The following is a 21,391-nucleotide window of genomic DNA, read 5'->3' on the forward strand; positions in this document are numbered from 1 at the left end:
ATTGAGAATCATACTGTCTGTAAATCTGGTTTTCCCACCATGTCTTTCGCAAAATGTCCTTGACACAAAACACTAAGTCTTCTAAACCGACTTTGATGCGTCACACAGTACAACAATAAAACGCCACAGCGAAGCTTATTCTGAATGTTCTGTCCTCATCATGCAGAAACCAGCCTCTAACACGGAAGAAAATACATCACAGCTGTCAAATACCCCCATCAGTATTTCCACACAGTCTACCCTCTTCAGAGCAACTGCATTCAGGTGTGTGCACTTTGAGGCACGCCTGCAGATAAATGTGATGACATCCCGTTCGGGCTCACTTTCATTTATTTAGGGGATTGATTAGATGCAAGCAGAGTAGATAAATGTGTTGGGGAGGTGCCTTCATTTGAGATATTGCCATATAGCCAGTAAGGGATAGGACAGGCTGAGCATTTTTCATAGAATTTCTCTTCAAGGTGCTTTTGGAGAACTAGTGGCATCGCGGCTTAGCAAGCCGTTGATCTGAGACGCCCCCTTAGTGCCATTACGCTGGGCATCCTGTATGTTGGTGTCCGCAGAGCATTATATGTGGAGACATGCAAAGCTTTAGAAGAAACCCCTGGAAATGCACTTATTACGCAGATTAAAGAGACACTACAAAAGTTCTAATACTTAATTGCTAATTTTAACAATCATTTTCAGTAGCACAATGCTTATTTTGAGATGAAATGCCATGGCCGTGTTGACAGACCCAGACTGGCCCTGTGTTGCAGTCAACTATGTCTTTCTTAGGTTGTTGTTCCACACTGCCCCCCTCTGTCCCCACTAGCAGGAGAGGCATCTGGCCCATCAGCAAAACAACAGCATCTCTATCAACCAGACAGGGACAGAAGGAGAGGGCACCAAAGAGTTTTAAGGAGGGGACTAATAGCATCAACCATAAGACCACAAAAATCACAAAGAATGTCAACAGCACTTGTACTCGTTCAAGAATGATATGACCCTTTTTGATTACCTGTTCCTCCGTGATGGAAATTACAATATTTAACAATATTTGTATAATATTCAGACAGCTATTGTTTATCCAGAAACAATCTTACTTCACTTGCAGTGTGTATGGAACAGACATTAGTGTTCTGTATCATTAGTATGACAAGGTTGAAACATGATGAAACAAAAATCAATTTTCTCCAAATACTAAATGTGATTCAGTTAAGATTCCAAATTGAAAGCAGTGTTTCCCCAGGGTTCTTTAGAAAGCCAGTGGATAGTGCGCACACAACATCCTTTTGTGCACACTATTTACCCCTGGATTGCTTCAGGCTAATGTCTCAATAATTTTCACTCCTTTCTCAGGTCCTTCCCACAAAGGACTTAACTAATGATCCATGGACAAAATGAAGCATTTAAATTTATTCATTAATCATTCATCTCCAGCTCATTGAAAATGCTAAACTTCCACAAAATTAAGATTGAATATTGAAAAGTGATTGAGGGAGACAGCTCTCAGAGAGTGGAGAGGGGAAGGAGCATGGATGGAAAAACAAAAACAGGGTCTTTCTAGAGAGGAAGTGTCTTCGCATGGGCATGGTCAAGGTGGCCAAGGTGTACTAAGTGCTAGTTAAGGTCATGGGGTTTCACTAGTTGTAATTAGATCTTGGAATCTGGAGAAGCGTAGAATTTCTGTCAACACTGCCTGTAATTATTCTCTTTTCCAATTAATGGTGACATAGATTAATTATCTGATGAGGCAAAGCCAATTGCAATCATTCACCCAGCTAAAATTAGATCAGTCCTGACAGCAGCATGAAAGTCACCTGTTTCATTGTTATGGATTTGCTGCAAGTAAAGAGGGGGAATAGTGAAGCGTGCTAGGGTAAGTAAGTTGTCTGGTACAGGTGAATGTCCAATTACACTGCTATTTGAACTGTAGGCATCTACTCATTCAATCCAACGGCATCTGGACCGGCTTGTTTGTTCACCCCGGCATCATCAGTGGTAGTAGAGTCATCTGTCAAAGACTGCAGGAACGCAGAGATGCGCTGAATTGCTTCTGACAACTCCCCCTGTTTGAATAAAGGAGCGAATAGAATCAATGAATAGCAGGCTAATTAAGAAAACAGTGACATTGTTTTAGTGTAGAGGCAGCAACACTGAAGGAATACCGAAGTCCGGTGTTGCCTGGCTCTATCTGCATCCCACGTACAGCTGATGGTGTGTCTACAATTGTGAGAGTAAAGTTACCATCTTGTTCTTATTTTTGTGGAGAAGGAGAACAAGAGGCTCCTGGTGAACCACGTGCAGGTTCAGTGCTCTTCTGTTTTAAAAACCTCAGCATCCAGTTTTTCTATTAAACTGCCTGGCACTGTCAACCAGCTTGGGAATCTGAACCGGCCTAGCCATGCAGAAATTCTCTGACTAACAATTATATCAGAAACAGGATCTTGGATTACTGTCCCCTGGGATCGGGGCAGTGGGCGTCTGCTCCAATCATTACTGGCCATTCAACAAGGCTCTGCACTGCTCTCCGCTGTTAGCCATTGTCAATTATGCCATCCCTAGTGTAAACTGGCAGAACACAAAACTGAACTGCCAGTTCTGGCAGGAGTGTAACAGGATGACAGCCCCCCCTTCCTCCTCCTCCTCCTCCTCCTCCTCCCCCTCCTCCCCCTCCTCCCCCACCCGCCCACCCCAGGGTTCCCCGGCCTTCCTCCCCTCGAGCTACTTTTGAGCAAAGTACCATTTGGCTTCTGATTCAGGCACGCCTTAGCCGTGAAAGTGCTAACCTGACCTCTCTTATGTTCTGCTTGTGAGGTTAAGTGGACATGATGGATTAGTATAGGCCTCATCAGGATTCACTCTGGTTTAACTCCAGTTTGTACAATTTGTATCAGTTCTATTGATTTTTATTGCAAATTGGCAACTGATATTGATATTCTGCATATCATATAATTATGCTCTATTTGAGGTCTTTGCATTTAGCACTTGACCTACTCAAAAAGCTACTGCATGTGCAATATCTGCATATTGCCTGTGCAAGGATCTTTGGATTAGTGGATTTCTTTGAGGGTCTTAAGACTGCAGGTCTTTAGGTAATTCTGCAGATTCTGTGTTTCTGCCTACTATTATCCATAAAGGTCTTCCTACGTGTGCACTTTTTGGAGGATGGACCCGGAGCTGTGCATATGGACTGTTCACGAGGAGCCTGTTTAAAGTGAGTGCTGCCTGCTCTGATGGACCCTGTGCTGGGCTGTGACGGGTGACGGTGCGGTGCGCTTGAATACACCAGCTCTTTTGTCCTTCACACTCTGCAGCTCTCTGATAGCTCCTCCCCCTCTGTGCCCCACTCCTCCCTGCCTTGAGCTGTGATCTGCTGGGGCCTTTTCAGGCTGGGCCGCTGAGACATGGCTGCTCCCTGTAAAGTCTGGACCAGACCCATCAAAAAAACATGTCCGCAGTCAAAGGAGGAGGAACTGAGACGGAAATCACTTAATAGTATTTTTCACTAGGCACCACCCTGAAAAAAATGTCTAATCAAATTTTACTCCTTATCTTATAAAATCATAGCAGCTGAATTGGATTTTTGGTGATCATCTATATAACCACTAATACAAATATTGTTTTTTACAGAAAACTACACATTTGGAACTGACATTTGGAACATTGCTGTAATCTGGGGGTTGAGATGTCCTGCTCTTAAGGTAAAGAGGAACCATGAGAAATGAGACTGTTCCATAGGATGGTTGCATGCCACCTGCCTCCGCGGTAATGCTGGACAGGACATTTCATAAAGATTCATCACTGTCCCCTTGTCCGCTTTGACCTCATCTCACGTCACAGCACAGATTAGACACCGATTATCGCCTAATTGAAGATCCTCACTTCTCAACCTTGCAGAATATGCGCCTATTCTTTTGCAAGGCAGGCAGAAGGTTATTCTCACTCAGAGGGAAGAAGTTGTGCCACGGATATCTTCCATGTGGCGTAATTGAACTCAGTCTGAATTAGCTGTAAACTCAGTGTGCCCCCGGTAAACAGGAAGCACAATCAAATGTTAATGCGATGCGACCAAACAGAGTGAATGTGTTGCGTATATAGAGTTATCCGGAGAGGCAGAGCGAGCCTCAGACATGGGGTCACTGCATAGGCACTCTGGCAGACAGATCATCCATCACGTCAGTCTTGGATCTGATGAGTGGATGTATAGAGTAAGACTGGCGTCTTTAACTCCACCATGGCAGTGAGGCACAAAGCCCTGGTGGATGTTTTACTGTGGCATTGCCTGGTTGCCCTTGCTTGGCAAAGGAGACATAAGGCAACTGACTAGATATATATTTTTAAACTTGCTGTATGAGGCTCAAACAATGCCAAGCATAACATGGAGTTACTGTACTATGCGAGAGAATATTCTACCATACAGTAGAATACCTAGACTAGGATAAAAGTTGAATAAAGGGATTTACCATTTAACTGAATGGTGACAGTTTTGTGCAGTTTTCCATCCTATTTTATATGTACAAATACCTGGGCTGTTTTTATTTTCTGGTTGGTGTCTTGAGAAAGAGCCTGGCAGTGGTCCAGTTCAGCCTGGCTGTAGAGGCTGCGTTGTTTGAAGTATTTCACCATAGCTTTGTGCATCCTCTTCTGCAACAAAGAGAGCTAGGGGGAGAGAAGGCAGAGAAAAGGAATTGGTAAGGCAGGAGAGGAAATTAATGGCAGTGTTCAAGAAGAATGATGGAGGGGAATAGAGAAAGCAGTCAATAGCCCATTCTGCAGTACACGGGCCTGACAGGAATTTCACAGTCTCTTGGTTTCTCTGCCCACTCGTGTGCACTCATCAGAATCCAGTCACATCTGGCTGCCAGGATGGGGGGTTAATTTTCTCTAAATGCTTCAGCAGTTTTGTTCTAGCCGAGGCAAACTCTGTGACTGCAAAGCTGATGAGTAAAATATTTCTACTTCACCCAGTTTAACTTTATACCAATCCCCTCAAGACATATTTTACACATACACACAGAGTCATGAACCCCCCACTGAAACCAGAAATTATTCCTAGTCTCTTGGAAAGACATGCTGCTTGCTTTATTATTTGAACACAGTTTCAAGCAAAGAGGTTTAAATTCTGATAGATGCCATTGCTTTTCTTCCCCCTCCATCTCTCTACTCTTCCTACAAAGCTTATCATTGCTTGGCAATGTGTTCCCCAGTGCATTGAAAACTAAAGCGAATTAGCTCAGCCATCAGCTCCTGAAGGAAAGACAATAACAAGAATGCTCTTTATGGTGTACCCTGTTAAAACCCGAGAGCTGAAAGCATCCACATAAACAAAGCTATGCTTATATGTACAGTAGAATCAAGAGGACTCTTATGAGAAGCACATACTGGCAAGAGTTATCGGATGCTAAGTATTCATGCATTTGTGCTCATTTACAAAAGAACATTTTGTATGTTTATATGTTTTTGTACTTGTTGAATTTGGATGAAGTGATATATCAGTGTAGATGTATTTGATGTACCTGCCTTCCCACTCCTTCCACTAACAATTAACAATTCTACTTTTAGATGAGCCACCTGAATTATCTCTTAACTGGAGAATAAAGAAATAAGAAAAGGTGTTGGCACAATATGTAATACTTCAAGCTGTTTTAACAACATGAGTACTATGCACAGAATAAAGTTTGATGTTACAGTTTATTCTTGGGAGTTACTGTCTCCCCCTTGCTTTTGGGACTTACAATAATGTAGAATCTCTTCCCTGGACAAGCATTTAATTCCCACTGAAGCCTCTTTAGCGGTCCCAGCACATCTACTCTCTGATAAAACTATTGGCCGGATGGAACTGTTTAAGTAAAAGTATTGGCTACACTAAAGGCACAATTTTTAACCTGTATTGTAACATGTGAAAATCAACCGTGAGATGTGCTGTGAAGCCTTTTAAAAACGTTCAAGTCACATTTTTGAGCAGTTATATTTCATGGCAGAGTGTATAGATTTTGCAGTTTGCCAAATTGGCAAGGCAGGTAGTTTCATACTCATTCACTCTAAGCAGCATATGGTGCTGTGATGTCGGGGAAGGTATTCAGAACGTTAAGAATAGTTGAAATCCTACAATTTGATAGTTAACACGTCTTTTTTTTTTTTTTTCATTTCTGCACTGTGTGTCAGTATATATTTAAGGCATAATGTATAGTAGCTGTTTTGGAAGCATAGTGTAGACTCTTTTAAAATTGTCACTTGTGCTATATGTCAGTGATGCCTGCTGTCAAGATAATATTTCAAGGATACTTAAGCAAAGGCTTTCATCGGCTCCCTCTGCTAAATATCGAGCAAATCATAGGTTCTCCGAACAAATGAAGACTCCTAACATGACTGGCATGTCATATCAATGCACTAATGATCCTGACAAAGGTAAATGCTAACAGTCACCTAGGTTGCTTTCAGTTATAAACAAACCAATTAAGGGAAATTGCTTTGTGGAAGATAAGTAACTGGGATATAAAATGGCAACTTTATAAGGTGTGGGAAAATAAAAAGACAAAGAGAGTATTTGAATGGTACAAATTTGATTAAAACATGATAGGCATGCATCTAGATTTCAGACACATATTGTTAATTATAAGCTTGTTATAAAAAACTAAATTTAGGCACAAAACACTGTTGGTGAGAAGCTGCTGTTGTACAAGTGTCGAGTCGAAACAAACAAAAATGGTGAGGGCTGAATCCAGAGTAAAAGAAAATCAGGCTTTGATCATGAGCGTGGCAAATCCTGTCCACAGGATTTTATTTTTGCATGCATTTCTCACTTGATAACATTCATGCAGTTAGATGAGGAATTGCTCAAGTAAAGGTATTAGTCATTTTTGGAACAAATAATGTGTGTTTCTCGTTACAGGAGCAGTGTGGTTTCTTCCTGGAGTTATGGCTGTCATCTGTAATTCTATTCCAGTTAAATAGTGTCACAAACTATAAAGATTAAACAGTTAAATGTTGCTGAGTTGTCTCTCAACAAGTCAAGACCTCTGGTGCTATTTTAGCATTGAAGGCGTATTTACTTTCTGATCCTAACCTGTGTTTGCCATGGGAGTCTAACCAATTATTGTATTATTATAACAGAAGCCAACTTGTAACACAGTAATAATGAAACGTTTCACCTCTGACCACCTTCAAAAAACCGTAATCAAGACAATTTGAAAGTTATAGTATTATAGTTATAGTTTACATGTACCATCAACCTCTCTCCTTACTCCCCTTGGTGGAAAGACTACATAGCCACCATTACATTATGTCACATCCATCATCCTCCTCCACTCAAGTTATCTCATCATTATTAGATTGCTGCAGTAACCTCCTCATTGGTTGCCCAACTAAAACCATCCAAAAATTACTGCCCATGCAAAGCAGAGTTCTCCAGCCACTTGGCAATTGTAGAAGAATAGAACAGAACAGAATAGGAGTTGAAAGGCATAACATTAAACACAATGAAAAAAAAAACAGAGGCGAGGGGGGATTGAAGAAAGTCAAGATAACAAAGGAAGAGCCTACCTGTGTGTGGTAATGAAAAGATTCATTTGCTCGGTTCTTCTCGCTGAACACACACACCGCCTCTTGTTTGGCCTCCATGAGGCTCTTCTGGAGATCTGTGTATTCACGGGCCAGATCTGTATTCTCCTTCAGGGCAATTTTTAGTGCTTCCTATACACACATGAAAACAAAAGGTTGACTACATTGATTGAAATAATAATAACAGTCTTGTACTTTACTGACCCCCAGTATCTTGCTCATGGACACTTCAGAAAGGCAGAAGCTTGAACCTGGGTCTTCAAATTGAAATATCGTCTCCCTACTCACTACAGTACCCTGCCATCCAAATAAAGCAAGGGCTATAAGGGCTAGAGCGACGATAGCATCCACTAGTCGCTTTGTGTTAGTATGACGACTGCCATCACGCTTCCAAGAGGCCATAGCCACCCTGGCAGAGGCAAGCTGCCACGACTTGCAGCAGAAAGAATATCTGCTGAGGCAGCATGATGTACAATATGGATGTCAAATACACAATGAGTGATCAAATAGGTCGCAGTTTCCACGACTCTCATAACATGCGGTGTACAATGGGGAGATACTGAAGAATAGATTTTACATGATCTAGGGAATTGGAGAGACAACATACATACTGTATAGTAACACCACAGCTATCATTTTAAATTATTTTAGCTGTACGTTCTGACCTGTAATGTGTGCATACCAGAGAATACATGCATTTTGCTTTTGTGCTATTAACTAGGGCAAAAGAAATAACAGACAAACAACACTGGACACCATTCTGGGAAATCAAGCAAATAAATTACAATGAGTAAGTGTCTCTCTGCGTGTCCCCTTTTCATCCAAACACTGTTTCCCAAGTATTGGATGTGCGGCTGGTGAATATCTCAACTCTACCTGCAGACATAATGAAGTGTGTCTCTGCAGTAAAACAGAACAGCACTAAAGTGATGAGTTTAACCCAGCAGAAAGAGGGGCTGTAAACATGACAAATGCCTGCTATTGATTTCAGGTTTAATTACTCCATGCAGCACTGACAAAGCCCATCTGATGCTGTTGTGAAGTGTAAATGGAACAAATTACACTTCATTGCCCATAAGAAACTGATAGCGTCGGCAGTTTGCATTGTTTACTTTGTCCTCGCCAAACGACAGGCCCTGATCAAATTAACAAATAGGTGCATGTTTGAAAGCCGAGGCATTCAGAGGTGTTTGGGCTGGATTAGAGATGACCAGAGATTCCACTGGACTAGCAAATCACCTGATTTAATCTCCATGTACTCAACATTCATATTTTTCTGGGGACAACTAGAGGGAATGAATATAGAACCATGCGCATGTTGCATTAAATATAACCACACACACACTAAGCTATACCTTCACTCAAGACCTCAATCAGCCAGTACGGAAAAGAGGAGAGTTGTGACCTACAGGAGCTTATGGGAGGATAGTATGGGGTCAGCATCTTTATATGGAATCTCATATCTGAAAATGTCTAGCCATTCTGCTTCATGCACAATGACTTCCGAATGCCCAGTGTGCTTATTATGTTATGCTAATGTAGACATTATGTGTGCTTTATATTGGTCTCAATGATTAAAGTGACCAATTTCCTCAGAACTTCACACTCTCTCTCTGATCTTTTTATTTGGTGAGGAGCATTGTTGTTACCGTTTTATTTCGTCAAGTGAAAAGACTAAACCCTTTTTTGCATGACTAACTTTTATCTGGCTAATGGGAGTTGTGTCTATGAGGAAGACTTCTAATTCTTAAATTGTCTCACGCCAACAACTTCTTTAAAGTTGCTGCACTTGGATGCATGGCGGCTTAAGCTCCATTGCCTTTTCTTGTTTTGAACTAATGCATTCTTGATCACCGTTTAATGAAACTATATACCACATGGCGATTTCACATTAGATAAGCCATGTGAAACCCCCATCAGCAAAGAGGCTCTGGCTGGGGCTGATAATCCTGCAGATGAAAACCTTACAATAAATAGGGGTTTCTCTTACAAAGGAGTATTTAAATATATGCCATTTTGTGCACAGTAAACTCTGATGTTTTTTTACAAGCGCATCTCTTTCGAGGTGAATACAAAAAAACACCCAGAACATATTCCTTTTTAGATATTGTGAAGAATATATTTGCATTGGAATTCTTATTGAAAATGCGGGCCTTCAGGTACCCAAGCGGGCCGAGCATCTAACCGGGATACGCATCATCAAATTTGTCCAGGGAAAAGACTATAAGAACAGTGAGTTGTCATTTGTGGAAAAAGCACTTAAACAAGATTGACCATGGCTTGTAATTTTAATTGCTCACAGCGTTTTTCTCCTCTCAGAAAAACTGCATCTTAAGGGAAGTATTGTGACAAGTAATTCACTGACACTAATCCACAAATAAATGAACAATGAGATGTTTCTACAGCTTGTCTCTGATTTCACAGTATTTGACACAAAAAGTATGGCATAACAATATTCCCCTGTCATATATTTATAGAGAATTATACAACATTTTGGTTACCTTAGTGTCTTCCATTTTCATTTGTCTTGCTGCAAAATGAGCAGTATGTGTCGTCGTGGATTGCTGTGTTCGTTGTAGGCAGTTGTTAGTATCAGACTGTATGCTGTTCATTATGAGAGCAGCTGATTGGTGTTTGAATTCCACCACGTCAAAAACACTTCTGAAAGTAGAAAACAAATAAATAAAATGAAGAAAGCGCGTCTAAACATTGTTTTTGAATATCGCAAACATAGTTATAGGAGCAATGGAAGAGCTGTTAGTGGCTGTTTCTGCTCAAAGCACAACATGAATCAAAGAAATACTCAACCATCTAGAAAAAAAGGCCATTGCAGATGATTACAAATCTCAGATATGATTCTTGTTTTTTTACACTAATGTATTATAATGAGTTTGACTGTGGATAAAGAATCTTACTGAAGTTCCTCTATGACGTCTGGCATGGTTGCAGATATTTTTTCCATCTTATCTGATGCATCCCTGTATTCTGTGCACTTCTCTGTCAGGTCACTGATTCTCCCCAGAGTGTAGTCATATCTCTTTATAGTGGCGGTGTGTAACTCCTGGTAAACAAACAACAGCATTAATGTTGAAAAAAAAAAAATCTGCGCACCTTAGTTTGTTCAAAGTGCTTGGAGCAGGAGATTATTTCGTTCAACAAAAGAATGACATGATAGATAGCTGTGACTAGCTCTGTGCTCAGTGGAGTTTACAGAGCAAACCTGACTTAGCAACTGTTCTTTGACTCAAGAGTAATTGCTTTATGCAACCCTTAACTTTGCCTTACTTACCTTGACAGCATTCAGGTGGTCAAATTTTAGTTTTTTCTCCTTCTCAAGGCGGATTAATGTGTTCCTGTGTTCACACTGAATCTCTTCCAATTTCTCTGTCAATATCTTGATTTTCTGAATAAACCAAAGATGAATCATAAATGCAGTTGACTTAAACTTTGCATATGTCCTTTTGAAATTGTTTACTATTTATAATCATTATATTTAGAATGTGATGTAGGTTATTTTTTACCTGAAATTTATCATTGTAAAGTTTTCTCAGTTCCTCCAGTCCCGTATCAAGATCTTTTGTAGCTGATGACGCAGCTTCAAATTCCATCTGAAGTTTTTGGTTGGCTAGCTCTGAGTTCCTTTGTTCTTGATGCAATTCTTCAGTGATCTTTCCACACTGACTCTGATGTCAAAATAACAACAAAAAATGTGAACAATAATTTTCTCTGAAATTACTTTCCCCTGAAATCATAAACATATTTAGAACTATATAGTTATATACCCTTTATGCTTTCAAGGAAAATGAAAATAATAGCACTTCACAAAGGGTATATATACAATCTCACCTATACCTACCTTAACTATAGCTATACAGTCAAATTGTCCCACAGAAATTGAAAAGGTTTGTAAAAATACTGAGGGACAATTTGAAGAGGACTTAAGAACCCCATGGATAGCCCAATAAGAGAAGGATGCAACATATAATAGATACCAACTGGACTTTACTATATTTGCATCACAAGTTAGAGTCTCAAGAGTTTACCTTAAGCAGTGCCAGGGCGTTCATCTCGCCCATCAGCTCTTTCCTCAGATTTTCAGTGGCTTTCTGTAGATGAAAGACCACTGAATGAACCCAGACAAAACACACAATATCTAGCACTCTCCTTGTAATCTGGGAGTCATGCCGTACACACAGCACATGTACATATGTTTCCACTGACCCTGGCCCTCTGTTCTTCCATGAAGGTGAGCTGCTCCTGCTCCTCCAGCCTGGCCTTGGTGGCACTGTGCTGGGCTACAACTTGGGTCACTTCCTCCTTGGCCCCGTCCCTCTGCTCTTCATTCTCACTGATTTTCTGGAGCATTTGCTTCCTGTCCTTATGCATCTGCTTCACTGCTTTCTCACTAACACAAAAACATATGGTAAATAGTAAACAAACAGAAGTGGCCTACTGTACGGTGTAGTTGAGGAACAGTCCGCACACTGCAAAGGCCCCCTTCAGTTATTTTTAATGCGCCAAAGTGACATTTCGAGCACAATGGCTCTTCATGAAATGCTTGAAATCAGTCACTTTAGTGCATTCAAAAGAACTGAAGGGAGTCTTGCAGTGTGCGGATTGTTCTTCAACTCTGACTGATGTTCTGTCCAGCAGCTGCCTTAGATAAGGACAAGGGTGCGTCTGCCACCACAATGCTTATCTACTGTATGATGTAACAAATTATATCCAGCAGAAGGTGTTGCCATGCTCTTCCTCTCTCTTGGCTTTGACACTGTACCTCTCAGACGTTTTTTTCTTGTAGTCTTCCACCTCCAGTTCATACTCCAAGTTTTCCTCATGGAGCGCCACAAGAGCTTTACGTTTTGAATGGAGCAGCTCTTCCAAGTGGGACACCTCCTCTTCCCCATTACGTTTCTGGAGATAGCATAACATAACATAATATGCCACTGGGTGGATGCAGTTATCCAAAGGCCGTTATACAGTAGTGCATATGTTTTTAGCATGGATAGCCCCAGTGGAAATTGAACTCCAGTGTGAGTGCCAAGCTCTACCCACTGAACTATAAGGACAAATATCAGTAAAGTAGCAAAAGCAGCACTAATAATAAGCATTAAAGCGATGAAAGGCATTCCAGTAACTATAATGACTTTTTGTGACATTATTACTTACAGTTTTCTGAATATCTTCTTGCAATGTAGTTAATTGCTCTTTTAATTTCTTTATTTTTTGCGCTTCATCGTCAATTTCAATTTTCAATTCCAAAACCTGTAATAAAAGGCATAAAAGTGAATTTGACTACTGCTGAGTACTGTATGAAAGCTACCTTTTTAAGTGTATTCAGATATGCACAGTGTACCATATCAGTTACCCGGTCATTTGCAGTTGTCTCAAGCTTCTTCATTTCAGGAATACATTGTAATATGGCTGCACACTCTTTCTCCTTAAGAGCAACCGATTGTTCAGCATCCTTTACTTTCGCACACTGAACTTCCCAAAGTGTCTTCAACTGCTTTAACTCCTCTCTGGAGAGGAAAACAAAGTAATGTCTTTTGTTATCAAGTTGGCAAATTAAAACCAGCCCTTAAATCCAAGGCTCAATAGAGTCTGTCAATAAGATTGTCTCGAAAATATTTTTTTGTTTATTACAAAGCGCAGAGAGTGTATTATGTCCACAACCCTCAACTAAACTTACAGTCTCTTAAATCCAAGATTTAATTAAACTCAGCCAGGATTTTTTCTCTCTTTTTTCTTTTTGCTATATATGCGGCATACACTCAGTTCCCAGCTTCTGAGATTTATCACTGTAAAGCTTTGACATTGAAAGCTTTGATTGATAAATCTTAACTTAGGTACACCAAGCCTGTACCAGGTAGGATCCCCTTTTGCCTCCAGAACAGCCTGAATTCTTTGATGCATGGACTCAACGAGGTGCTGGAAGCGTTCCACAGGGATCTCGATCCATGCTGACTTGATAGCATCACGGAGTTCCTGCTGACTTTTTGCTGGAACAGTCAAGCTGCAAACATCCCGTTTCACCTGATCCCAAAGGTGCTCTACTGGGTTGAAATCTGGAGACTGTGCAGTGGAGTAAACTAAAGCCACTGTCATGTTCCTGGAACCATCTTAAGACAATGTGTGGTTGTTAACACGGAGCATTATCCTGCCGAAAGGATCCATTTGAAAAAACGTAGACTGCGGCCACGAAGAAATACACCTGGTCAGCAATAATGTGCTGTTCAAATGATGCACAGTGTACTACAGGGCCTAATGTAATGTGGGTGCAGAAAACATTCCCCACATTAAATGTTCCCCACCAGGCCAGATGGATCCATCGATTCATGATGTTTACGCCAAATTCTGTCCCTGCCATCAGCATGTTGCAACAGAAACTGGGACTTGTCAGACCAGACAACGTTTTTCCCAGTTTGGGCAATCACATGCCCACTGTGGCTTCATCTTGTTGTTTTTGATTGACAGGAGTGATACCCAGCATGGTCTTCTGCTGCTGCTGCCCATCTGCTTCAAGGTTCGACGAGTAGTGTGTTCTGGGATGCCCTTCTGCACACCACTGTTGTACCGAGCTGCGATTTACATACTTGTTGCCTTTCTCCTCTGACCTCTCTCATCAACAAGGCACTTTCACCCACATAACTGCCACTGACTGGATGTTTTTTTGTTTAGCGCCCCATTCTCTGTAAACTCACTTAGGACACAATAGTGCGCAAAAATCCTATAGGAGAGTGGCCATTCCTGAGATGCTGGATCCAGCACGTCTGGCACCTACGATCACACCGCGTTCAAAGTCACCCGCCTTGCCAATTCCAATGTTTATTCACACATTAACTGAACCTCTCGAACCCACTCTGCATGCTTTACACTTATGCTTTACTTATGCATGTCACTGTCTGGAGGTGTGAGCTGTTTATGGACGAAGTGTACCTAATAAAGTGGATACTGCGTGTATATGCATTTGTCAGGATGCAGTTTCTTACGTAACTCTCTATTGTGCTATAAACTGGTGAAAGCTTTTCGCACCTTTTACAAACAATGTCTCTAGTCTCTTGGTTTGGCTACTTTGATGTGACGGTGCTCCTCCTTTGTTTGCATTGCTAGAAAGGAAGGGGCTTAGATACTCACAATCTGTTGGCCAGCTGATTCTTTATGCCCCTCAGTACACAGTTCATTGATCCCTTTTCATTGTTGGCTTCCAGCTCCATCTCTTTCAACTCCTTCTCAACCGCTTTGAGATCATTGTGTGTCTTTGTGTATGCTTTATCGGCCTAAAGAAAAAGGGAAAAAATCAAGGTTTCCTCAGATTTCCTTCATAAACGATATTAGAACTTTATATATTGTTATTGATTTAAAAGACCGCACATAAGCCAGTAGTTGAATCATACATTGTCAAAAGAAACTATTCTGAATCCCATGGATAGTGGATGTGGCGACCGAGGCCATCCACTAAAGGGAATTGTTCATACTAATAATGTTTGGGTGTCCTGGTGGCTCACTCAGCTAGAATGCAAGCCATGAAGCTGCTATGTTCTGGGATCAAATCCGCCCTGTCGCACGTCACCCTCTTCTCTCCCACCCATCATTCCTGTCTCTGTCTACTGTCAACTCTCCAGTGAAGCAGAAATGCCATAAAAAATAACCTTTAAAAAAATTTTCTTTCCTGATCACACAAAGCGTCCCAAAACAATCCTCAGTGAGACAAGTGATGCTTTTAGGCACTCAGCTTAAAAAAAATGTAATGTTGTGTGGTGTTTTCAAATTTCAAATTCATATTGAGTGGCACAAAAATCTAAATCTAGTGCTTTAAAACAACTGTCAGAGATTCAGAATCAAATCTGTAAAATTGTCTAACTAGCACTGTTACAGAACAACAGCCAGGGCAATAGTTTACTGTGGGACTTTACCCCTAGGGCAACTGCATAGTGTTGATTGTTAACCATAATGTCACTGAGCTGGTTGAGTTTTTGTAATTCTAAGTATTGGTCAAAGAGACAGAAGTAGAAGTTTTCAGCTTTTGGAGTTTTGTTTACAAGAGAGACTGCCCTCCTTGAGCATTTTGGGCTGGTTTTCAAATAATAATATACTTTATTGATTCCCATAGGGAGATTCTCTTTCCGCTTGCCCCCCCTCCACAGAGAGATCAGAGCAGAGGGTTCGGCTACAGAGAAGCACCCCCGGAGCTGCCGGCGATTCAGTGTCTTGCTCAAGGACACTTGTCAGATGCTCCCAGACACAGGGCCTTGAACACAGGTCTTCTGGTTGAAAGGCAGTCTCTCTACTCACTACGCCACCCTGCTGTCTAATAACATGGTTAGGAAAGAAAGGAGGGAGATGTAATACCATGGTATGAGCTAGATCCAACCCCATGCAAACACAATGCACAGATGGTTTGCCAGGAAATTGCAGTAGTACACTCAACTGCTGCAGAACCTCTTGGTGAATCTTTATCCTGGTGTGAAGTCAACACAAAAAACCTAAATTCTAAATTATGGTAGCAATAATATCCATTTAAAGGCAATTTAATGTCAGATCAATTGACATTTCCTGCTGAGAAATGCTGTTGTGCCATTTTGTTTATGTGTCAAGGAATAGAATGAGTCAGTTAGGTCTAGAATTAAATCTAGAAATTTGTTTTTAGTGTTTTTTACTGGATAGCATCCTGTGCAGATTCAGTTATGAAGTAAGACGCACATTAATTGTATTTGGTTTGGCTGTAAAAATTGTAGCCTTAAGAGCTAATTTTTGTGAATTGGAAAAACTGGACTGTGTTCAGAACAAATTAGTACAGTAGCATGTTAGCTTGAAACCCTTGAAAAAATGCTAAGATACTAATTCAGTTACTGCAGGCAGGTGTTCAGCTAGCGTAAAGAGGTAACTTACACAAGAGTGCTTCATTTGTCAGTGTATAAATAAGTGCTTAATTGGCCCTTCTCAAATTAAGAATGGAAATTTGTGTTTTTATGGACGACTGTTAATATATATCATGATTTTGTGTTTGATTTTACTGTGTTGGGTGTACCAAGAACCATAAGTGAACCTTCCAAATCTGTTTTGCAAACACCAACTTGCAGATTTGATAAGTTTATGTCCTATATCAGAGATTTTAAATTATACTCATATCCCTGCAAACCCAGGTTTCCCGCTTTTCTGGGTTTCAAAACACAAGCATGGTAATAGTTGTCTAACAAGAAACAATCAAATCGGAGGCTACCTCAGCTTGTGCGGTGCTGATTTGATTCATGACGCCAGTCTCGAACTCCAGCTTTTCTTTTACGAGGGGGGCATGTTTTTCGATAAAGCCGATGTCCTCGTGTAGCCGCTGGTTCAGAACCTCCAGGTGCAACATTTTCTCTTGCACTTGGTCAAGTTTCTCTCTCTTCAGTTTTAGGTGCCATTTCAGTTCGGTGATGTCTCTAATGCAAGCCTCGTGTTCTAGACAAAGGAATATTGTTTCAAAAATCAATTATGGCAGTTTTATTATTTGCATTCAATGTAGAGCAGGGCAAAGGAGTACTGCACAGACAGGGCCATGAGGAGCCAGTGATGAGAGACCTCTCCTCCACTGACCTTTTTGGACGACGAGAGGATACTCTTGTTGCTTCCACAGCGAAAGACTGTCAACTTTGTTCTCCAGAGTCCTTTTCCTCCTCTTCTCTTTCTGAAGAGCTTCCTCTGCATCCTGCCGATCAGCCTCCAGCCGCTCAATCAGATTCACAACCTCTACAAGGACATCAGTCATTTCCTTCTGTAGCGGGGATAATGGATCGCCTTCTGGAGGATGGATTCAAAACTTTACAACTCTGGCGCACTGTATTATACTATATCACGATTATTGACTCATTATAAAACAAAAAATATATACTTTTACAAGACTATTTTAGCATTATCTGACTAACTATAATGTGAAGGTGAGCGTAAACCTAACCCGTGGAGTGGTATTTCATTAGCCGCAGAGAATATTGCATAATATTACATATAATTAGATAATAAATTCGCTAGTTATTATGCAGGCAAAATCAGATGTGTGCTGGTGAGTGGGGGCTGCCTAGTACAACACTGATGTGGCCACTGCTGCAAGGAATAACTAACCCCAAGGCTGTGCTTTGACTGCTCTTCCTATATTCATGTGCATATAGGGTGTGTGCATTTCTATGGTATATAAAAAATTAAGAGAGAAAAAATCAGAAATGAATTTATGTTAATCTACAAAAAAACATGTATTCACCTCTTGTACTAAGTCCAATGCCTTCGATGTACAACTCTGTAGATATCATTGATTCAGTATCCGAGTCACCGGGCTGAAATCTGTTCAAGAAGGAATGAAACTCATATCATATTCCTAGGTCATAGACTCTGAATATAACATAATGAAATAGGAAATAATAAAAAAAAAAAACAATATATAACTTCACCGTAAAGTTTTGCTGTATTGGTGCTTGTCCTGAGTCATCTGAGGTTGAAATTTTCCGGACTGGTACAAGACAAAAGGAGAGAAAGATAGAGAGAAAAAAAAAGAAAAACACTAAACCCAACATATTTTCCAGTGAGATTAGATTTTCTCTCCTATCAGGAAATTTGCCTTAAAATCTCTTACGGGTTTGATCACATCTGACATCAACAGTTTACCTGTTGACACCAATTCTCCACCTTCCTCTTCAGCTCTTGGATATGGTAAATAGCTTTGTTGACACATGGTGAGGGAGTGTTAACCAAGGCACAGCTGCGACGTCTACCGGGGCAGACTGCTTGAAGATCTCCTTGATCTTGAGAGACACAAAATATTGCCAACTGTAAATCAAACTTAAAATTTACTGCATCGTGTAGACACATTTGCTTTCGGAGACGTAATGAAAAGCCAAGCATACCTGCAGTGTTTCCTTTCCATAACAAAGCCCCACAAATATTTTATTGTAAATAATGCATTGTAGAGACATCTCTTGAACTCAATGGAAATATCAGAAAGGAACAGACCATATTTGAAACAAATACTCATCCTACTTCATTAATTTTATTTTCAAAAGCAATTAATGGAATTTATTTGGCTGTGAAAGATAGTCTGTGATTCTCTACTTTCCCTTTGCTTCCTGTTGCACAAAACCTTCTAGACTATATTGGAAACATCAGTGAAAGAGCAGAGGCAACAACTAATTGGAGCATCCCAAGACAAACCCAAGGGCACCGTTCTGAGTGGTGGAAGGACGCCATCTGGCTGAGAACAGGTGAAAAACACCATCGATGCAGATCCTGTCCATCCTGTCTATACTATGAGACATTTTAAAGAAATTTCAGACTTTTGCTTTGTGATGCTTTCTGGAAAGGATCAAGGGGGCATCCAGGCGGCTTAATTGGCTAGAGTGCATACTATGTAAGCGGGCCTAGGACCTTTATCACATGTAATCCCCCTCTCTCTCCCAATCTTTTCCAGTCACTCTCTCTACTGTGTCTATCAAATAACAGCCAAAAAATATACTATATAAAAAGAAAGGATCACAATGGGGGAAGTATACTATAGTTTATGTAGTGTGTTACAAGTAGGAATGTACACAGACAAATCATGTGCCAGATACTCAGTCAAATGTAACCTTTCATCACATTCCAAATTGCTAAGATAAATGAAGAGCAATTTGACAAAATTGTAAGCACTAGGGGACGAAAAGTCTTATCTTATTTGAAAATATGTGTGAATGCTACTGAAAACGTCACTTTGAAGTCAGTCTCTGAATGATGCACTACACTAGGCCTAGAATTAGTAGAATGAGTGTTAACAATATGCATGAATGGAGTTTAGCAAAATCCTCTGTGTAATACTTCCACTCAGAAATCTAATATCACTGTATGTGAATCATCTGGGAAGTTTGGGACAGAGTGAGACATTACAGTTGTACCACCTGCTCAGGGACTACAGCTGGGACTACAGGGGACTATTAGCCTTCTAGCTAATTCAGTGGCAGTTACTAACCATGTCCATTGTCCCTAGAAAAAAAACATCTAAAAAAAAACAATTGATTTCTGCATATTTGAAATAGAAGTTCTATTCTTTGTGTGTGTGTTGGGGCACTGGGGTCCTGGAAGTATCTCACGGGTAGCTTAAATTCTGCAAAAAATATATGATTTAATCAGTGATGTAGTGAGTAACTAAAAAGATAGGTAACTATGGCCTCCAGTCGGTGATCATCATCAGGTAAACAGCCACTAATATAAACAAAAACGAATTATACTTTCAGAAAAGCATGTTTTTTTCCCTTCAAAGACCCTATCTTCATATATCAGTTTGATACCACTTACAGTATTATGATATTAATTAATGGCATAATGCTTTATGTCTTTAAAAGGTGGATAAACTGAATTTAGTTTACCTTCTACTACATCCCTGGGTTTAACTAAGAATAGATTAAAAAAAGCAAGGTTAATGTTCCAGTGATCTCCAGCCATCTGACAGCTGTAGGAAAGATAATGTGTATCTTCTCACTGAGAGCAAACAAATATGTAATTGGCAGATGCCCAAGCACTGGCTGGACCCTGTCTGTGTGTGTGTGTGGTAGCTTTGTAACATGAGGACAGGTGTGGTCTCCCTTTGGTGAAACTTGTCATGTTTATGATCATATTCAGTGTTTAATAACCACTTCAATATTCAATGTTCAATAACCACTGGCCAATCAATAAACGATATTAACCTAAAAACCAGCTGCTAAAAACGAATAGTGTGAACCAGATATCGACTGTATGTGTTTGTATTCGATTACAGTACAAAGCAAACTACTATACAAACATGCGCGAGCTCGCAACACACGCACACACGCACGTACACACACGCACGTACACACACACACACACACACACACACACGCACACACACACACACACACACACACACACACACACACACACACACAAATGCACGCACATACAGTCTAACCTTGTTGATTGGGTCCTCCTTCCCTTGATGGGAATCTAAGGGGTTCAACTTCAGGCATTGCTGCAGTTTCGCTGATTTTCTAGCAAAACATCGCGGGTTCCCGAGCCAATCAATCTCCACCACCCTGCAGAGACGCAAATTTACTCACGTTAAACGTTACTTCCAGCATACAAAATCTGTAATGAGAAAATGCAACCGTTCATCAATTTAACATTAGTAGTGAATTATTGTTATATGGTTTTATTATTTGGTCTGCCGTTAATCTTTCTGACTAAAGTGGCAGCTACCCCCTCATCTAGCGCCGGATGTTGCTAACTTAGCTAACGTTAAGTTAATGTTAAATTGTTAATGACAATTTAATGAGCTGGTGGGGTCGTTGTCATGGCAGAAAGTGAAAGCAAAAAGTTGCTGGCTATCAACTTACTTGTAATATGCTTTTGTTTGGGCAGCTACATCTTGAAGCTCGTTATTGTTCTTTATGTGGCAACACAGTATCCAACGAAAGTTACTTGCGGTAAAGTTTTCTCCGAATGAGACATAAGTGGCAACTATGAAACTGAGTTAACTTGCTGTCAATCTTCGAATGCTGCGGTTGCTTAGCAACAAGGGGGCTCCGCTTGGAGAGCGAGAGCTACATTCAAGAGCAGTGAATGTTGTGCTATTGTTTAGCAGCATTGGTAAGCCTTTTATTTATCCATTCCATCTGAAGTTTGACACATTTTTCTATGGGAAGGTATAGAATAGAATAGAATAGAATAGAATAGAATACAATAGAATACAATAAAATAGAATGGATATACTTTCTCATAGAAGAGAATTGAATGCAAAGTGAATGAATGCACTGCCACTGCAGGGACTCAATTTCAATTTACACTATCTATGATTATATAGGCAATGAAAGTGCAATGTGCACTGAAT

General features: G+C 40.5%; 1 protein-coding gene across 1 annotated transcript; it reads right to left on the reverse strand.

Annotated features, from left to right (window-relative positions):
* Nucleotides 1-1,922: 1,922 nt before the first annotated feature.
* ccdc178 (coiled-coil domain containing 178) lies at nucleotides 1,923-20,531 on the reverse strand. The gene is made up of 19 exons (XM_071926476.2): nucleotides 20,474-20,531; nucleotides 18,184-18,320; nucleotides 17,970-18,028; nucleotides 17,783-17,862; nucleotides 17,125-17,328; nucleotides 16,769-16,989; nucleotides 14,683-14,825; nucleotides 12,914-13,067; nucleotides 12,715-12,810; nucleotides 12,323-12,459; nucleotides 11,767-11,950; nucleotides 11,589-11,651; nucleotides 11,067-11,228; nucleotides 10,835-10,948; nucleotides 10,461-10,606; nucleotides 10,047-10,206; nucleotides 7,528-7,677; nucleotides 4,510-4,644; nucleotides 1,923-2,051 (listed from the first exon to the last, which is right to left on the reverse strand). The coding sequence occupies exons 1-19, from the start codon at nucleotides 20,529-20,531 to the stop codon at nucleotides 1,923-1,925; spliced, it is 2,532 nt and encodes an 843-aa protein (XP_071782577.2).
* Nucleotides 20,532-21,391: the final 860 nt, after the last annotated feature.

Source organism: Centroberyx gerrardi, chromosome 13 (genome assembly GCF_048128805.1).
Source record: "Centroberyx gerrardi isolate f3 chromosome 13, fCenGer3.hap1.cur.20231027, whole genome shotgun sequence".
NCBI lineage: Eukaryota > Metazoa > Chordata > Actinopteri > Beryciformes > Berycidae > Centroberyx > Centroberyx gerrardi.

Coding starts and splice junctions, on each gene's coding strand:
- ccdc178 (XM_071926476.2), bottom strand. CDS start 20,531: ATGCCTGAAGTTGAACCCCTTAGATTCCCATCAAGGGAAGGAGGACCC. Junction 13,068..14,682: donor AATCAGCTGGCCAACAGATT/GTGAGTATCTAA, acceptor TTTCCTCTCCAG/AGAGGAGTTAAAGCAGTTGA. Junction 7,678..10,046: donor TGAAAATGGAAGACACTAAG/GTAACCAAAATG, acceptor ATGTGTGTATAG/GAAGCACTAAAAATTGCCCT.